Source organism: Pezoporus occidentalis, unplaced genomic scaffold (assembly GCF_034315485.1).
Source record: "Pezoporus occidentalis ecotype Australia unplaced genomic scaffold, CSIRO_AGI_Poc_V1 ctg11, whole genome shotgun sequence".
NCBI classification, from domain to species: domain Eukaryota; kingdom Metazoa; phylum Chordata; class Aves; order Psittaciformes; family Psittacidae; genus Pezoporus; species Pezoporus occidentalis.
In genome coordinates this window covers 4,776,900-4,796,736 of record NW_026912886.1, presented here as the reverse complement: position 1 = coordinate 4,796,736, position 19,837 = coordinate 4,776,900, and the positions used below count along the sequence as shown (strand labels likewise).

The window sequence follows — 19,837 nt, the reverse complement described above, 5'->3', positions numbered from 1 at the left end:
GAAGGAGACAAAAGAGGATATCAGGAAAAGTGCAGTTGTCCTGATCATCTCAATAACTATCCCTTAATCAACCAAGTGTACATCAGAGGAAAACTGGTGGTGTCTCAGGAGAAATACCATAAATATGGTACTTGTACTGAAGTACCATTTAATGATATTTTTTTATATATGCAGCGTCTCCCTGAGAAGCAAAACAGTAACAAGATTTCTACAAGTGGCAATTAGATACTATCAGATACTAATGTATCTACAGATACGGTGATGAGGGTCACTAAATGCCACACCAGTGACAGGTCTGCCTATGCCACTGTGGAAATCCTGTTTACTGTTTCTATTAGGTGCACAGTTAAATGTAGATCAGGAGTCTAGCAATGTTAGGCAATAATGCAGAGCTGTGTATGAGGAAAATCAAAGGCTTTAGCCTAGGTTTTTAACACAAAGGGTGTTTATTTGATCCATCTTGTATCTTCCTGTATTTTATATATCCTGGCCAATGGCTTTTTAATTTTGTGGTCAGTCAGAGAAAATTCACAGGTTGCCTAACTATGTCAGTCATGTTCTATGAAAATAGGTGGTCAGACAGAGATGAGATCCTAACAGTTTCCTCATTTTCAGCTCACCCCAGCTCCTCAGAGAGTCCATATGAAGGGGTAATTTAGGAAAATCTCTATGATGGGAAAAGTTTAAATAGGTGATTGCAATTTGTTAGATGCCAGGGAAGCCAGTCATAAGACGAAAGTAAACTAGGCTTCATTAGTTTTGCTAATCACAGAACAATGTTGGTTTTAATTACCAAAGATATCTGCAATGTTAAAATTTAGACACAAGCATTTCTGTGGTAGTGAATGATGTCACAGTGAGGCAGAATAAAAGCTGTGTATGCCATTTTTAGTGACTGATTTGCTTTGACAGTAATAATACCATTTAAAGCACTTTATACTTCCAAAACTCATTACCACCACTAATTAATTCCTAGAAGACCCCTGAGGGGTGCCACTTGGGAGATAAATTACAGTATTACTGTTTTAATGCTGGAAATGCTGAGACAGATCACTGAGCGGCGATAGTGTTTGGAATAGAATTCAAGTAAAAACTCAGAATCTGGTGTCAAACTAAGACCTTGTGGAAGATGAAAATTTGCTGATACACTTTAAAGGTATATTTACAAATAATCAAAGATTTTTACTAATTAAAATATTTTGTAGTTATTAAAAAATATATTAAAAACCCTATTAGTATGGATGCATGGGATGACATGGCTTATTACAGATGCCAGGTCTGCGCTACCCATTAAATGTCATCAGAAAGTTTTTTCACTGCCACAGACTCCTAGAGTCAATGTTAGGATATTCCAGTGAAGTCATGAAAGCCAACCTGACCAACAGTAAACAGTCCTCATTGTGGCTTATAGGAATATTCAGCAGTAGAGTTTCTTTTCCATTTCTGTGTGAATATATGCAGGATATGGAAGTAAAAATGCATATGGATATATGCAAGAGCTGGAAGTAAAAAATTTATCTATCGGGAATTCTGCAAATTGCAATTGAAGCCACCTCACTCTCATACAACCAGTAGTTTCTCAAATCCATTGAACTCATGAGGGGTTAGTAAGCCACTTAAATTTGCAGGGAATTTTTTAGTATATGGTGGTTTGTTCCTACTCCTGCTCCTTACCAGGGAATGGGAACCTTGGAGGAAAGAAATACATCTTTAAAAAAAAAAAAAAAGGCAAGCCAGGTACTTGTTTCTCTACATTTTTCTGATTGCCTGGCTTGTCTTGTTTGTTCATAGCTCTTGGGGGGTTTTGTGATTTGGTTTTTGGGTTTGGTTTTCCAAACTTCCTGCCACATACTGGAAATATTATTTAAGATTTTCTATTATAATATTCTAGGCTATTACTTTTATGGTCTACTGCATGCACTATATAGCATTTCTAAATGAAAAAAAAAAAACTGATTTAACTGTACCTTTCCAAGATATTTGTTAAATATTAACACTGAGAAGTACACATTGTAAGTTAATAATAATTCTAATTAAAAGTTCATAACATTCCAAAATACAATCCATATGTGTATATAATTCATACATATAATTTCTCTTTTATATATATATAGTAATTGTAGTTTTGTTCCTGGCAATGTGGTGTGGCCTTTCATTCCACTGAATGTTACAGGTTGTTTGTATTCTGTCACTGTATGTATTTAAGCAAGCGTATAGAAATCTAGGACAGTGAATTAAACAGAAGTACAAATGTATGAAGCTTATGTAGCATTCACATTTTGTATTTATTATTTTTACAGTGAATGCCATAATTCTACAGATAGAATCAAAGTGAGAGTATGGGATGAAGATGATGACATAAAATCTAGAGTAAAACAACATTTCAAAAAGGAATCAGACGACTTCCTCGGGCAAACAATCATTGAAGTAAGAACACTGAGTGGAGAAATGGATGTGTGGTATAATTTAGGTATGATTCTTACTGATTTTTTTGAATATATCCAGGAAGGGTGAATCCACCCTACTCAGGCATAGTTCAGGTTGTGGCTGAAGTCTTTACAGAAAAATATCAATAATGAAAATAATAATTAGTACAGCTACTGTAAAATTGAAATAATTCCTATTGAAAGGGGAAAATTGTTAAACAAAGTACTGTGCAGGCTGGTTGGAATTTGGCAGATAAAATTCTTTACTTCAGAGTTTGGGATTCTGCTTCATGGCCTGAACCATGTGTGAGGTAGTAAAAAAAAAAATCTGATTCTCAGCAGCAGGAATTTCTGACTTAAAACATTCTTATTAAGCTAGAAAGATTAAGATTTATTGAAAGCTTTTCACATGACATATATGTATTCTTGGTAGTTACTAATACATTATTTTTTTGCTCTTCAGAAAAGCGAACAGATAAATCAGCTGTCTCTGGTGCCATTAGATTGAAAATCAATGTTGAAATAAAAGGAGAGGAGAAAGTTGCTCCCTACCATGTGCAGTACACCTGCCTACATGAGGTACGTTGGAGAAGTTAAAGAAAATGTACTATACAGAAATTACTATCTAGTTGTTGCAGGGATGAGCAAAAAAGGCTACAGAACACTAGAACACTGAAACAAGTAACTGCTGCTACACCCCAGGACAAGTTTATTTTAGATTTCCACTTTTTACTGCTGACGGCATGTCAGGTTCAGAGACAAAGGCAGAACAAATACCAACACATCATTCCTGCTCCTGCCATTAGGAGTTAGAAAAAGAGGTGGAGTCAGCTAAGTTCTCCCTGTACCATACTTTATTTTAGCATTTTGATTACTAACATCAAGGAGATACAACCATTGTGTATATTACAGAAACATAGCTATTAACTGTAAAGGATTTATTTTCTGCTACATTAATTCATATTTTGGAAAGAGTGAGAAAAAGCAGGAGGAGCACAATATAAAATTCTGTTTCCATTTCATGTAGATTGCTTTTGTTAACATTGAAAAAAACTCATCGCTGATAAACCACTGTGTCTTGCAAGATATTTTTCTTTGTATTTGATTCTTCTTCCCTTTAACAGTGACCCACATTGAAGTTCTATTCAAACAATACTTTCTGACGTATTTTTAATTTAAATTAATTCAAGTACTTTCTGAAAGCTGATAGATAATACATGGTTGAAAGTTCATCACTAGTATATGTCCACAAAACCCCATTGTTCACCATTTGTAAAACTAAGTGTTGAAGGCACATGTGCTCATAGGTTTTGACTTAATATTGCAAATTTTTTGACCTGTGAAGTATCAAAAATCTTTTGCTTTAGGATAATCCACAAGACAATTGTGGACGGTTAGCAGAAAGGAAATTATTTCAAGGTTTGGGCATTTTTTTTTATGTCACTGAAAATAGGAAATAAAATCTCTTGCTCAGTTGGTGGATGCATATGGAGCTAGGTAATCTGACATGAACAGCAAATTAAATACTAGCTTGGGTCCTAATGTTGCTAAACCTAAACCTTATTGCATGCCTTTTACTACTTGAGAAGCTTTAGCAAGATTTCTGATAGGTTTCCTATAACTTACAGATCTTAAATAGTAAATTTGAAATTTATTGGTTGCAGATCCCATTAAAGTTGAAGCACTATAGTGAGCATTGTAACATGAGGATTTCATTCATTAACGCAAGCATATGACAGAGAAGAGAGTTTATGCACAAGCTTATGTTGCAGTCTCTCTGTGCCAGTTAGCTGGCATGACCTTATATCAAGGAGGTAGATCAGTGCTCTGCATCACAAGCCTACACTAGCAGTGTTCCATTACAAAAACCATGGTTAGAGTCAGGGTTTGTTTACCCAATGATGACTTGTTAGAAAAAAAAATAAACCCCCCCTAACAATAAAACACAAAAAACCCCACAGTCCAGCAGTCAACATACTGATGACTGTTATGTAGGATATACTTTCAGAATGCCACTTAAAAGAGGAAAATTCCTATTTGAAACATTTCTTATATTTAGAATTTATTCCATTACTTGACGGAAGTTAAATCTAATGGTGTTGTAAAAATCCCTGAAGTGAGAGGTGATGAAGCCTGGAAGGTGTACTTTGATGATGCTGCACAAGAAATTGTAGATGAATTTGCAATGCGCTATGGAATTGAATATATTTATCAAGCTATGACGTAAGTATGATTGCATCTGGTTTTCTACTCCACTGTCAAGAATGTGTTTGATAGAGGTGATGAGTTCTAAGCCTTCATGCTTTCATTCTCTACTCTCTCCTGTTCCTGATTTAAACTCCTTGTTTTCAGTTTTGTCCATCTCATTTTCATTGAAGTGCTTCTCATCTGCAATGGAATTAAGATCTATTATAAGCATTTTATAACCTGTTACTTGTATTACCACTAATGCGTCTCTTAATTCTTCTAATAGTGATCTGTGGCAAGGATCAGAAAGACTTCCATTGTTTCAGATGGGATTGGGATGGTAGGACAGGTTTTCACAAGCTGTCTACCTCCTTTCAAGGAGTACAGAAATCATCACAGAACACCGGCAGTGGCTACAGTAAACTTCTGTAGTACACGTAAATAATTCATGCGATCCATTTTTAACTGTACTAGAATCTGTTACTATATTGTCCAGACTAAAGCAGCTGTCTGATCACTTCAGAAGACAGAGCCATTGAGTTTAAAAACCTGGAAATACAAGAGCTCCGTCCTGTATTCTTGTTCAGTAAAAAGTTTGCCAGTGAAAAGGACTATATTCTGCTCCTACTGCAGCCATAGGAAAGCAGATGACTCCGAATGAGTCCTTGAAACACAGATTATTTTTCCCGTAGAAAGCTGATATTATGGAATTTTTATTCAGAACATGTATCCTATTTCCTCCATTTCTTTACGGTACATTCTATAAAATGTAAGTACAAAGGCACATAAATGTGAAGTTTTCTTTTTATTGCAGGATATAATGGCAGCATCTACCATTGCAGTGAACATGTCTTTCACTTTACTGAAAGTGAAACTTTATTGCTCAGTGTGAATTACTGTGCTGTACATCTGATAGAAAGGTAGAGGATGCCTTTGTAATACATATATTTTTAATGTTCTTCCTCCAAGGACCTTAAACAACATTGCACAGAATAATTAAGTAAGCTTGACAGTTCCCCTGTGGTGGTGTATATGTGTACTACATATGGAGAAACATGCCGAGTTTCATGAATATTTGGGGTTTCATGTTTAGCTTCTCTTTAGTCTTGATATCTTGATTAAGTATGTTGCTTATTAACTACCATGGTATTCTAGTTTTATAACTTGATTTAAATTGGTATGCTATTTTTACCAAAATGTTAATTTCTAAAATGGTAGAGTTGATCCTGCTGTATGCATCAAAATGAATTCAAGGTTTTGTATGAGATGAATTCTCAAGGGCTATTAGTGCCAAGGGAGGGCTGTTTGCTCAGGACTGATTTAGCATTTCTTCAGTGATTCTTCTTAACTATCACCCCAGTAGCTGGTTATCTTGGTACAACATGGATGGGTTTTGATGAACAACCACAAGTGAAAAACTGGTGGCTTTGTCACCTATGATACTCTTAGTAAACCCTGAAGATTTATTTCTTGCTCGCAAATTAGTATTTATTTATATTTATTCCTTTAGAGCACAGAAATAATATTTCAATAGGATAGCTGTGATTTTCCAAATAGACTGAGTATGGTCATCAACCACAACTGTGGCAGCTCAGCAAAGATAAACAAGATTTTCGTTTATTGTTTCAGTGCCTGACTGCTTCACAGAAATTCAGTCCCAATGGGTCTAAAACTCTTTAAAAACAAAAAACTCAAGCTCTTTTCCTCAACCAGCATCAGCATAGAAATTTTGCACTTTTTGTGGTTTAAAACATATGATGTTTGAGTCAGTGTTAGATTCTAGATCAGATTACCTGTGCACCACCAGATATTGGTTGGAATGTGGATATCAACACAAAAGACATTTCATGGGTGATTACTTGCCTGCTTTAGTCATTGTCTCCAATGAGACCTTTTCTGATAAACTTACAAAGTTTATATAGTCTGTTGTTGGAGACAGATGCATCCACTTGTTTTTTTATGAGACTAAATATTGGCAATTCTTCCCTAAAGAATGCTGACATAGAAGGGGTGTTTTAATATAAAAACAAAGTTCCAACTGCTTTTAAATTACCAAATGTGGAATTCATGTGAAAAACAAGCACTGATGCAAAACACAACAAAAAGCATGCCTGTGTTGCAGTAACTGTGGCTCTTTGAAAAGTCTTCACTGTAGAGATTCCATAATCCACTCTTCTTTTTTACAATTATATTCTTCCATTCCTCAAGGAGTCTGTATTGGGCAAAGAAATGAAAAAACAATTATAGCCATTCTTATGTAGGTCAGAAGAGATTTATATTTTTAGGGATGAATAGATGGATAGCCAAATAGACACAGTTTGCTGCACAGATGATATGGGTATACTCCCAGAAGTCAAAGCACGTATGTGTGAGAGAACAGGAAAAAAAAATAGATAAGACAGAAAACAGATTAACAAAATAGGACAGCTCAGTGATCCAGCTGGCCTTTATTTTGATGACTGCAGTGATGGGTGGTGATTTATGCTGTAGATTCTTCACGGAATTGTACTGGAATTTTATTTACCTACCTCTATTAAGCCACCTCTCCACCACCGAGAAAAAAAATAATTTTCTTATTCTCATCTTTTAAAGTAATTTATTTCTCTTTAGACAGCAACAAGCAGAGCACGTATTGAAGCAGTCTTTGACTAGACACTGAAATTATACATAATGTCAGCATCCTGGATTTACTGTGTAACGGAGACAAGTGCAATAAAAGCTCTATTAAGATCTTTGCTTCTTACTGGCAAGAATCACCGTAGGTAGAATCTGATGTTTTTAAATCAGTGACATAGTTCTCATTCCAGCAGGCTAATGGGCATTAACTATGCCATGTTGTTCCCCTCCTAGTCTTCAGTTAATGTGGCTGCATTGCAAAAAGCACACAAATCACCCATTAAAGTAATTTTCATTGATAGCATACGCTTACTGGGTGCAGCAAATTAATTAGCCATCTTTCTTTGCTGATTCACACTGGAAGAAAGATTAGAAGAACACAGGCACTGCATGTTGGTCAGCAAATTGCATACTAAGAAAGTTGATGCAGGTCTGTTTTTAGACATGTTACTCTAGCTTAAACAATGCAATGTTACTCTAAAATATGTGAGACAGCAATGGTTGGTGTAACATCATGTGCCCATTAGAAATTGTTAATAACTCATGCTAGTGGCTGCTGTTTTCACAGGCCCACAAAAATGGGCAGTGACAGCAGTTCAGGGTATTTGGCTTAAGTTCAGCAGGAGTGAGCTCAGTTGTACCTTGTGTTAATTTTTGCTTGAAAAGGCACTAGGGCCCAGGTGGTTTATGCCCAGCACACTGCTCTGCCTTATGCTCCTATGGTGAAACAGTAGAGTGGAGCCGGAGACTCCAGCTAAGAGAAGCATGCTGCCAAATCAGGACCTTCAGACATGCAGAGAGCTCCAGAGCAATTGGAGTTTCTTCACCCTTTGCTGTTTGGCTCTGTACTCATTTTCACTGCCATCTTCTCTGCCTAATCCCATTCATTCTTTCCTGTCTCTATATATTTACCCTTTATCCCTTTATCTTCCTCCTAATCCTGCCTAGCCATAAATCTTGAAATTAAGATTTTAGGGTTTGCATGATGTTGTTCGCTCTCATGTGTTAGATCTTTCATCCATATTGTATCTCATGTTTTCTTATGTTATAAACTCTTTGTACGTAATAAGCAGTCATCTCCTGCTGCTACATTGCAACTCTGGTTTTGGCTGGTTCAGTTTTAGCAGACTGATTACCTGGTTTTAGTTTTAATGTTAACTGAAACTTTACTGGCCCGAATCAAAGTGGAACAGTTTCAGTTATGGCCTACATCAGATCAAGGTGAACCAAGAAGTTGCTTGCTGCCTCACCTTTCATTAACAACATAGCCTAAAAAGCAACACTAAAATGCTGGTTTGAATCTTTGTTGCAGTCAATTAAATGCTTCTTCATTACAGTACAGATAGATCTCTTGTGGCCTTTTATGCTAAATTTGTGTTTGATTTTAAGTTTGTATTTAATAATGAATGTTTTGCTTAATAGCAGTTAAGATAGTTAATAATGGTTTTGTGTTTAGAGTAAGAAGCTGATGTGAACCTATGTGTTCACTTTGAAAATATCAGTGTGCAACAAGTGGCAATTATATCAAACATGTCTAGATTTTCTTCATATGTATCTGCACAATTGTCCATGAGGTAGCTTGAAAGCTTCAACATTGGAGCTGGAAGGAAGTTGTGGTGAAAGAGCAAGCAAAATCTTTGCCATTTAAAATAACTGTCAGTTTGTTTGAATTATAGGCACTTTTCCTGTCTGTCTTCTAAATATATGTGCCCTGGTGTTCCAGCAGTTATGAGTACACTGCTGGCCAATATAAATGCGTTTTATGCTCATACTACAGCAGCAACTAATGTATCTGCCTCAGATCGGTTTGCTGCTACTAACTTTGGGGTAAGTAGACTTTCTTTTTTAATAGAATACTAGTACTTTTTTTTTTTCTTTCTATATCAAATATATGATACTGTACTAACTTCTAAATTAATTATTCTTCTAAAAGTTGGTCATTAAAAAGAATAAGAGTGGCTGTTAGCTTTTAAAAATCTTTGAGTCTTTTCAGTCAATCATTATAAAAGGTAGAGAAGATGCTATTCAGTTCTTTATATGTAATGCATATAGGGTGGAAAGTATGGGCACTCATGCATAGTACTATACTCTTCAGCAAGCAGGTTTTCTTATTGCAGTAGGGCTTGCCAAAAGTTAACTGCGCTAGACCAAGTCTCAGTTGCAATTGCTTTCTTGGGCTGTGCCATCAGTGAACGCATAGTAACCAAATGGATCTAGCCATAAATACTATTCTTTGTACAGGAGCACTTATTTTTGATAAAGTAATGGTGCAGTGGCCAAGTCCTGGATTTAGGTATCAGAAATTTTAGGAGGAATACCAGCATTTCAGCATGTGCTAGTATTTTTTTTTGTTGTTACTAACTTTCCTTCTGTGGGTAGATATCTCTCAGTGCACAGACTTCCTAGTCCTTGAACATGTAAAGTTACATTTACTCTGTATTCTAATTTGTTCACCTGTCCACACTGGGGAGGTGAGAACAGGAAGGGAGAGCAAAAATTCAGGAGTGGCTTTCATCTCTCTACTATTACACATGATGTAGTCAGAATATAAACACAATTTGATGTTGAAAAATGCATTAATTCCATTTTTTTTTTTATATAGCTGATATCAATGATATTTTTCATTTATCAGTAGCTATGGAAGCATGATAATGTTTTCTAAAATACCATTTCCTGACATGAAATAAATGATTAAGCATAATTAAAATGTATTCAATATAAATTATAGCTTGAAGTAGTGTTAGAGGTTATGATGCTCTTCTCCAGTATTAGGAGTAACAGAAAGAGTCTGAATTTTGGGATTTTCAAGATAATGCTATGAAATGATACATTAGGACTAGTAAACCAGGAAAGGCTTAATTCTGGTTTTGCTTTTGTCTTCCCATCAAAAGTCAGAAACACAGTTATCTGAATATTGTCAGTAATTTAATCCATGCTTGGGAAATGGTGTAAATGTTTAGTTTTGTAACAAAAACTTGCTCCAGATGCTAAAACAGATTTTGATTTGTAGCAAACAGCTTACAGCATTCCTTCATAATGTTTTCATATAGGGCTTCAAATAGTTAAAACTAAATATTAGTTTGCATTTCATTTTTGAGATAGATCTTATCTCTATAAAACTCACTTTGTGTAGTAGTAATGCCAAAGATTGATTTTTCTTATTAGTGCTGAATCTGAATGTCAGGGTTTGATGGTACTGCTTACAGCTGTAAATTACTTTCTCAGTACACCTAAAGTAGTACTAATAGAAACATGTTTTCAAATTTAAGGGATGAGTCTGTTGAAAACAAACAAACAAACAAGCTATTTTCAGGTCTGTTCAGCAATAGAGAAATACTTACTATAAAAACAGTTTATGGGTCTTTAGTTTGGAGACAGCATGTTCTTGAAGTGGAACTTTATCTCCTAATACTAGAGATTTGCTTTGAAAGAGGAATATTAACACTGTTCCAATACTGCAAAGTAAAATATTTTTATATAACAATATATACAGTAATAACAATATATACAATATAAAACAAATATTTTTATATATAAGATGTGATCTAGTGATTTTACTGTGATGACAGTAGAATATTATTCTGTTCTCATTAAAGTTTTCTAAGCTAACTGATGGTTTATTATGGAATGAGCCTTTATCTTCATTGAAAGAAGACTACTCTTTCAATGTTCAAGCTCTATTAGACTTCTGGATTTCATCCAGATTTTTAAATTGAGAATGCTTTTACTGGATTTTCTATCCTTTTTTCCATTTTTCTAACAATCAGAACTACTTTTATCCTCAGATTGGATGGAGATTTAGTACTCTCCCTGATGTTAATGCCAGTTTACCTTTGACACAAATTTCAATCCAATTCTTGGTTCAACAGATGGATGGAAAGACAATAGTAAGCATTACTAATAGAGATTTGTAGCTCTTTTTTTCAAAACAGTTGACTTATAGGCAAAATTTTAGATTATTTTTCTCTTGGGTCAAAAGGCATTTGTTAGTGGATAGCTGCACATCATTCATCAAAAAGAACATCTCAAATTCAAGTCCTCAGGCTACAGCTGGGAAGGATTTGGCTGACTGAATATTTCAGTAAAGATTTATAGCATGATAAAAAAGTTCCTTTTTGATCCCTTGAGATCTGTTCCAGAGTAGTGGCTTTTGGTGTAGATTAGGGCTCCCCTGGTGAGAGTGCACAAGGAACCCTACTTCATATTAGTGCCAGTCATATCTCAGGAATGGTTCAGATTCAGTTACGCATTCTGAGAGCTACCAGATCTTGATAGTTCTACAAATCTGCTGTTTCCACTTAGGCTGGCAAGGATTTCTGCACAGTTTTGTGCAGTGGGCTATGGAAAACGTTCTAACATGAAGATTGTTAATTAGAAACTCATTAGTATTACTTGAGAATGGCACAATTCAGCTGGGTATCTCACAGCAAAATACTTTCACTTCACCTTCATCTATCAGGTTAGCATGTTAATCTCCACATACGACAGGGAAAAATAACTGCATAGTTTTGGTTAGCTTATTCCTACAAAATCCACTGTTTCTGAAATATACTTTTCAGTCATACTTTTACACCAAATTCTGCTGTAAATAGTTACTGCTTAGTACACATTAAAGGGAGGGGGAAGTGCTTTCTTCAAGAGGTAAGCAATTACAAGGCAAGTATAAAGATTTTACAAGCTTATCTGTTTAATAAACATTGCTAACATAACTTAAATCTTTGAATTTTATACTGAATTTATGCTGTTACTGTGTTTTTGGTCAGAGACATCAAGCAATGTTTTTCAATTTTTAGATGTTTTGAGTTATTTAACAATACATAGGTCATTTTAAAAGGAAAAAGCTGCATGGGGAAGTCTGTGTCACCTCACTAATATATTGCACAGCTGCATAGTGCTGAATGCAAACCAAGTAGGATAAAAAGGGAAAATAGAGTAGTAAAAGATACATTGTCTGCCCTTTAACCGCAGTTATCTCAGACCAGTACTTATATAGGAAACAGAAGAAAACAATCTGTTTTTAAGAATGGAAAGCAGCTTTCTAAAACCCCACCAGTTACAGGAACCTGCAGATTCTTATGCAACATATTCTTGTTTTCTTTTTACAGAGGGAAAAGTTCATAAAACTGCTGGATCAATTGCACAATTCTCTGAGGATTGATTTGTCTAAATACAGGGTATGTGCAATGTATTCCATGTAGAGAACAACTCAAATGTTGGGTGTGTGGGGGTGTGTGTGTGTGTGTGTGTTAAATATTCCATGTGGGCTATATTTGGTTAAAACAGTTTCAGACATTAATCCCTTTTGTGGCAAAGAAGCTTCAAATATTGGGTGCTGACATGAGACCCAGAATTTAAGCATTTTAACAACAATATTTTTCCAATTTGAAAATAAAGTTTTATTTCCAAAAGCTAAGAATGAGTTAAGGGATGAGCAGACATTCAAGAAACAGTAGGATTTACCAATTTCAGTTAAATTAATCTATAACTTGATTAAGCTAGTTCATCTGGGAGCTATCTTCACGGTCTCATGTAGTGCAATTTGCAGTTAATTTGAAGTTACTGCTGTATCTGTTCTGAGAGACTGATACCTTTGCTGCAGCTTCCATGCTGTGATCCTAGGAATGTTGAAAGAGACTTGACTCTTAATTTTTCTACATGATAGGAAGTCCAGTTTCATTTCTGCCTCATGGAAGCTCTTTCCACTGAGGTATGCTCCAACCCAGCCTTTCAGGAAAGAGGCATGCACTGAATACCTCCCAGTTATCATACCATTCTGAACTCCCTCTCTTTTCTGTTCCACTGGATCATGAACTTCTGGATGATACATACACAATTAGTGGTCCATCAGCTATGGCTCTCCTTTCAGCTTCTAGGGTTGGCAGCCTCCAAACCAAGGATTCCTCTGTTCTTCATCTGGTCTGCTTTCTAAAACTGAAGGAGAAAGGGAATATTTAAAAGAAGCCAAGGCATTAGAGGTAGTAAAAGTTGCACATACTCAGTTTTTAAAACCGCATCTTTCATGCAGCAGACATGTTCGTCCTAGAAACTTTTAATTTTGCAGAGTATTATCCAGAAAGTATTGGAGCGTGAGGATATCTGAGTGATGTTTCATTGGTATGGAGCCATTTAAATAAGACTACTTCCCATCAGTTTTCTTGTTAGCCTAGAGATCATAGTAAAAATTCAATATATGATTTCTATATTAAGCTTACTATTGCATTTATGCCTACAAGTGATTTCTGTGCCATGGAGAACCCATAAATTATTTTCATTAGCATCATTTTCCAATCTTTTTGTAGTATTTTTTATTCCATTAATATTTTTGAAATATCACACTCTTTTAAATCATTTGTATTACAAATAGAGGAGAATTATCAGAAGTGTTCCTATTCATGTCAAAGGGATACTCATTACAAACTTTCTCAGGGGCAGAATTCAGGTAACACATGAACATTTCTAATCCTTCCAAACAGCATCTTTGTTTTCTTAGAGGCTTTTTTTCAAAGCTGTTCAAGGATCTTACCTGTAACTCCAGTTTCACCATGTTTCCTCTCTTCCTGATTCACCAGGATAATTTTCCTGCCAGCAATTCTGAAAGACTCCAAGATCTGAAATCAACTGTGGACCTACTTACAAGCATTACTTTTTTTCGAATGAAGGTATGGTCCTTTTATTTTCCAAGAAAATCATAATCTTCAATTTTAAATTAGATCTTTCAACTTACTGGAAATCATTGAAATCATCTTGTTCATACTTTGTATTTAACTGTGAAGTAAAAGCCAACGCCTAAAAAATTAACAATTGTCTTCTTTTTCAACAATTATTTTTATATCTCCTGAAGGAAACAAAAAATTTACCTATTTTATTAGTTTAAAGTCAAGTCACATAATGCAAACTCAGTTGAACTCCGTATGAACATGTATCATATAAAATGTTTTCCTAGTAGTATCATAATGTCACATGTCTAACAGTAAAACAGGTTTGATAAATCTACTTGGCTTAGTCACTTTAGATGTTGATATCTAGGTGGTTAAGTTCTGAAATATATTTTGAATGGGATGGTACACATTAATATTCCTGGATGAAAATACAGAAACACAAAGCAGCATTTGTTGCAATAGCATCTGATTTCACTGTGTTAGGCATTACCTAAAGAGAATTAAAATAATGCATTTAGTTGAAGTTCAAATTGGAGTCAAAGTGTAGTAAAAAGCTGAACCCTTTGCTTTAAAAACCAAAGAGTTAATTGGCTGATACTCAGAGGAAAGCACATAATTTGTGGTTTAATTACTTCCTAAATAAAGGAAAAATCTTTAGGTTTTCCACTGCAGGTGGTTGTAAACCCTTGGGCATTTATGTTTCTTTCATCTATGAATCATTTCATAAAAATAAAACAGTGATACAATCTACTTGTTTAAGAATGTGTTTTAAAATGTCTTTAAACTGATCCCCTTAAGTCAATGCAATCATAAATATTTTTACCATTATATTTCAATGCTTTTCATTCCCGCATTACAGAACTACATTCATTGCAACACTTTGATTTTTTTGTGTTCAATCTAATTCTGATATTCTGTCATTTCTGAAATACTTTATTAGGTACTTGAATTGCAGAGTCCACCTCGAGCCAGTACTGTGGTGAAGGATTGTGTAAGAGCCTGCCTGGACTCAACTTATAAATACATTTTTGACAATTGCTATGATCTGTACTCCCAGTTAGTGGATCAGGTAAGGCATATATTGACTTCTTTCATGCTATTGCTCATTTGTTATTGTTAATTTACCCTAGGTAAATACAAAGCATTTCAGTGTCCTTCATACCAAAGCACTCAGGTTATTTTCATTTTATTTGTGTGAGAAGGGGCAATGTTTCATAAGTAAACCCACAGATGGCTAGGAACTCTAAAATGTTTAACAAGATGAGTTTCAAAATGAACATGTTAACTCATAACTTAGTCATCACATTGGACATGACTATAAAGTTGTCCAGTGGCTTTAGAGAAGATAACATTAGATTGATTACTGTTCATTTAGGATCCGTAATTGGAAATTATTTTTTTTAATCTAATATTTCATTTTGGTAGCTTTAGAAAAGAAGAATTATAATTTGTTAAAAATGATAGATTGTCTTTCTAGCCTTATATTTTAACACCTGTGAGGCATACTTGGATCCGAGCAAATAGCTGCTTCAAGAAAGCACATGATAATTCTGTAACTTTTCTTGATATTAGTCCATCAGGCCAAACTGTCAATGCAAAATAATTATAGCATTTGTTGTATTCCAAATGCCGTGCAAAAGCCTTGACAACTATTAGAATTGTAGAATTAGAGAACGGTTTATTATTTATTTTTTTATCTACAGTATGGCCAGTGTTTATGCTATAACTAATGTTACAATTAAGAATTTTACCTGCAAAATTATACAGCTGTCAAAAATGAGCATCACTGCTTTATCACGTTACCTGTTCTTTACTTTTGCCTTCTGGGTGGAACACCGGAAAAATTGTATTTCAATGACTATTCCAGCTGTGAAAAGTATTTGCGTATTTGCTGTGTAGTATCTAATAGATAAGAACAGTCATACTACGGGATACGTAAGACATTAAATTTTATCTGAAAGCACATTTCACTTGAATCCAATATATGAATTCCTATATTTCAGGAGAGGCAGTATATGCTATATATTCAACACTTCTGAAACGAGAATTTATTTTCTAATGTTGGATTCTTGTTACATGAAAGAACTTTGTCTCCCAAGCTTTGAACATAAGTGTTTCTCACCAGCACTCACAGGCACTTCATGCTCAAGTGCTTATATGAGTGTTTATTCTTCAACAGATTATATTGTAACCTGAGTAGCAGTATAGCAATAAGGAGGAAGCAGCAGCTCCAGACATCACATCTGCTTGTCTCATAAGGTGTTCTGTTTTCCTGCTAACATTTACCATTTACTCTGCAGCAACTTGATCTTGTCTGTTAAATATAATATGAGCTGTTGCGAGCCTGTGTGTTGTATACGTCTGCAGAGTTTCTCAGCAGATGATATCCATTTTAGTAAGCAGTTAAAAGTGACGTAATCTTACTTCTGCACAGCATTGTGATATCTGCAAATGCTTATCTGTATAAAGAATTTTTTCTACTGTTTTCTATGACTCCATAAAGTAGTTTTTAGTCTATTTTAGTAGATGGTTTAAAATTGCAGGGATAGTATAGCCTTAGTGCTTGGTAGAGAATGTAAAACAGTTTTAAAGTAATGCATCTCCAATTTTTTGTTTGTGTATTTTTGAGCAGGGTGGGCAATGTTATTGTTTTGTTTTTCTCTTACGCAGCTCAATGATAGTCAGTATGTCCTGAAATAAATAAATAAATAAATAAATCCACAGATATTCACTCCATTGGAAAACTGAATTAACTGCATTTCACTATATTTATATGCTGCTTCTATTCACTTTCAGCAAGATTTCCAGTGGGTGAGTTTGTATGTAGAAGCTGTAAGCAGACAAGTGTCTATAGTTACAGTCGCTAGCAAGTACAAGAAATTTTAGTGAAAATGTGCAAAAAGCTACATTTAAAATTAAGATAAATAGACCACACTGAAAATATCACTAACAGTAATCAAACAACAATCATATATGAACTTAATAACAGATAGTAAAACTTTGTTTCACAGCAGGTGGGAGGCAGTTCTGAGAAACATAATCTAATTAATCTAGCTTTAACAGAGAGATGAGTATAATATTACCAGCTAAATTTTGCATCAACTCTAAATTTGTACACGTAAACTGCCTTTTAATTGTCCTCATACAGTTTGCTACCATTGTATCTGTATGTGCGTTTAATTTTAGGAAAAGCTGAGCATACAGCTGTTGGAACCTATAGCTTTGAAGGTTTCCAGTGAAACCAGGGGAGCTGCAGACTGGCTTGTGGTAACAGTTATAATAATGAAGCGGTAACCAATCTTGTAATTAACATTTCATTAACCTTCTAGCCAAACCCCATAGTCAGACTACACCAGATTCCACCCTTAAGCCTTCTTCATTAACTATTCTCTTAGCTTATGTCCCCTTCAGATGAGGCCTCTTCCTCTCAGAGGGAGGAAGGGAGTTCATCACCATTCATGGTGGTGCAGCACAGGACATTCATGTTTTAGCTGCACAGCTGAGATTTGAGCTATGAGTAGTGAGAACCGAAATGGATGAACCCCAAAGCAACAAGAAGTGGTTCATATGTAGGTCACCACCTGCTCTCACTCGGGGGAAAGACTGGCAGCTGTTGTCCTCATGGCTCATTTCTTTCCTGAATCATATTGTGGATGATGTTATGAAAAGGTGGAACCCAACACAGTCTACTTACACACTAGTATTTCCATCTTGGCCTGTAGTGGTAGGTTCCTGCATGTTATATATGCTATCTTTGTAACTCATGTTAACCACCTGCTGCAACCAGAATTCTTGGAGATGCCTGCCGCAGTATTTCTAGAAAATATATTCAATGTCTGAATGTGTGTGAATGTATTGTTCTATTTTCAGCCCAAAATCAGACAGTGAGTGATGAAATTGAGGGTGCTCAAGCTGGCATTTTGAGAAATCTATCACTATAAGAAAAGTAACAAGTAAACTGCAAAATATGCTCAGCAGTCCCCACTGCCTCATTTTATTACTCTCTATCTTTGTGTCAGAGAGACAATCACTGTTATAAAGCAAATATCTTTCAACAAAATATCACCCCTGGGGAGCAGCTCTATTTCCTGGAGTGAAGCATGGTAAATGCTGACAGTATGCAAACGTGTCATACTAGTTTCACACCAGAATGCAAAGAGCAGCTAGTGTCAAAAAAAGAAAGCAATACAGATAGTAAAACATGACATCTTGACAGTCTTACTGACTCGTATATTACTGTCCTCATTTGAGACAAAGCACTTTGATGGGGAACTACTTAATTCCTTATACAGCAGATGTAGTATTTCCTCTTTAATTAACACTGATCTGAGTGAAGAGTTAGCTGCTGTGTATTGCAAATAAGAATGCTATGAAAAAGTAGTTTTGGAAGCATTTTGGAAGCTTTCTGACTCAGCTAAAAATATGTCACTGTTTCTGTTTTCTTAAGAAAACAAAAAATAATCTTAAATCTTGGCTGACACTCACAATGACCAAAGTCCCTTCAGTAATTCTTTTTGCAGTCTTCTCCACTGGGTGAAACCAATGAAATGCAAATCAAGCTCTTTCTGTTCTCTGAAGAGTTCTTGATCAGTACAAATCATTTCATGACTGGCAGCACCAGTATGAGAGAAAAAACCACTGGGATACACTCTGTTTGACACCTGCTCTGCAGAATAGTATTGAAATTCTACCTTATTTTGGAGACCTTTCCTTTTGTCAGCTCTGTGTGTTGTCACAGAAGACCTTAGCAACTAATTAAGTAGTTATGGAGCCAGGTGTTAGGCAGCCATAGCAACACAGTGCTTTTACCTTGTGATGTATCCCTTCTTAGAGCTTAGATTTGCTGTACTTAAATGTAAGTACCTGGTCAATTTTTCAACTGGAATTTGGGAACCCAAGGCATTTAGTTGCTTCTGAAGGTGTATCTCTGTTTCATTAATAGAAAGGTAAAAAATGTGGTAGATTATTAATTTCTTATAGAAATACTATAAGAATTGAATCATGAAGTGTGCAATCTGTGATCTCCAAACACATTCAACAGTATGAAATGGGAAATAAAGTTGTGCAATAGTGTTTAGCCCAGGAGAAGCCCTATTTTTCAGCAAAACAGTAGAGAAATTAAATATTTGTGCCTCTAAAATTGTGTTTCATTCAGAAAATATTAAATAATAATTGTATGATGCTGTCCTCCCACTCAGTTTTTCTACACTGTTATGCGGTTTACTGTGCCTCTCAGTTCTGCTAATAGAAACATTTTCAAGCCAATCAAAACATTTCTTCTCTCAGATTTTTTTTTTTATATGAAAATAACTCTGTTTCAAGTTGATTTTTATTCCAAGGTGGAACTTTCTTCTGTTGGTTTTGCAAGTTTGCAACTAGTCAATGTAATCAAACTGCCAACGTTTTTTTACCTCAGTATAATGCTTCTGTGAAGGTGTCTGTTGTCAGAAATCATACAAAACTAATAACAATGCCAGCAATAATATCAATTTATGTAAGAACAACTTAAATGATTCCAAGCATTTCTAACCAGTTAGATTTTTAGGATAAGGAATGGGAAGAGTATGCACTTCCATTTCAGTGCGTGAAACTGCATCTTTTAATGTGAGACTACTTTAAAAATTCCTTCTCTGTTTCAGTTTGGGTTTTGTTTTTCCAAAAAGATCATATTGATTTCTGTGAAATACGGTTCTTGGGTAAGATGCTGAACTAAATGTGAACTGGCTTTGTCTTCTACAACTGCCTTTCAGTTGGTTTGGTTTCGTTCACTAGCTTCTGAGAGAAATGGTATACTAAAAATAAATCTTTGCTATACAAAGAATGTCTTTTAATAAAAGTGAAATGTACACCAGGGTGACATTAAGGGTCAAATATTAATTTCTGTTTTGAAAAACACTCTTGTTTGCATGTGTGTTTGTCAATTGCTGCTGGTACTAGTCACACCATCCA

The 19,837-nt window shown here is 35.2% G+C and overlaps 1 protein-coding gene across 4 annotated transcripts in view; it reads left to right on the top strand.

Moving 5' to 3' along the window:
* Positions 1 to 19,837, top strand: part of UNC13C (unc-13 homolog C) — a 146,793-nt gene that overhangs the window by 66,708 nt on the left and 60,248 nt on the right. For all 4 annotated transcript variants that reach the window (XM_062628072.1, XM_062628065.1, XM_062628087.1 and 1 more), the window contains exons 10-16: positions 2,301 to 2,470; positions 2,890 to 3,005; positions 4,486 to 4,649; positions 8,906 to 9,056; positions 12,335 to 12,403; positions 13,799 to 13,888; positions 14,829 to 14,957. In XM_062628072.1, coding sequence (XP_062484056.1) covers positions 2,301 to 2,470; positions 2,890 to 3,005; positions 4,486 to 4,649; positions 8,906 to 9,056; positions 12,335 to 12,403; positions 13,799 to 13,888; positions 14,829 to 14,957 — 889 coding nt within the window. The remainder of the gene's footprint in view (positions 1 to 2,300; positions 2,471 to 2,889; positions 3,006 to 4,485; positions 4,650 to 8,905; positions 9,057 to 12,334; positions 12,404 to 13,798; positions 13,889 to 14,828; positions 14,958 to 19,837) is intronic.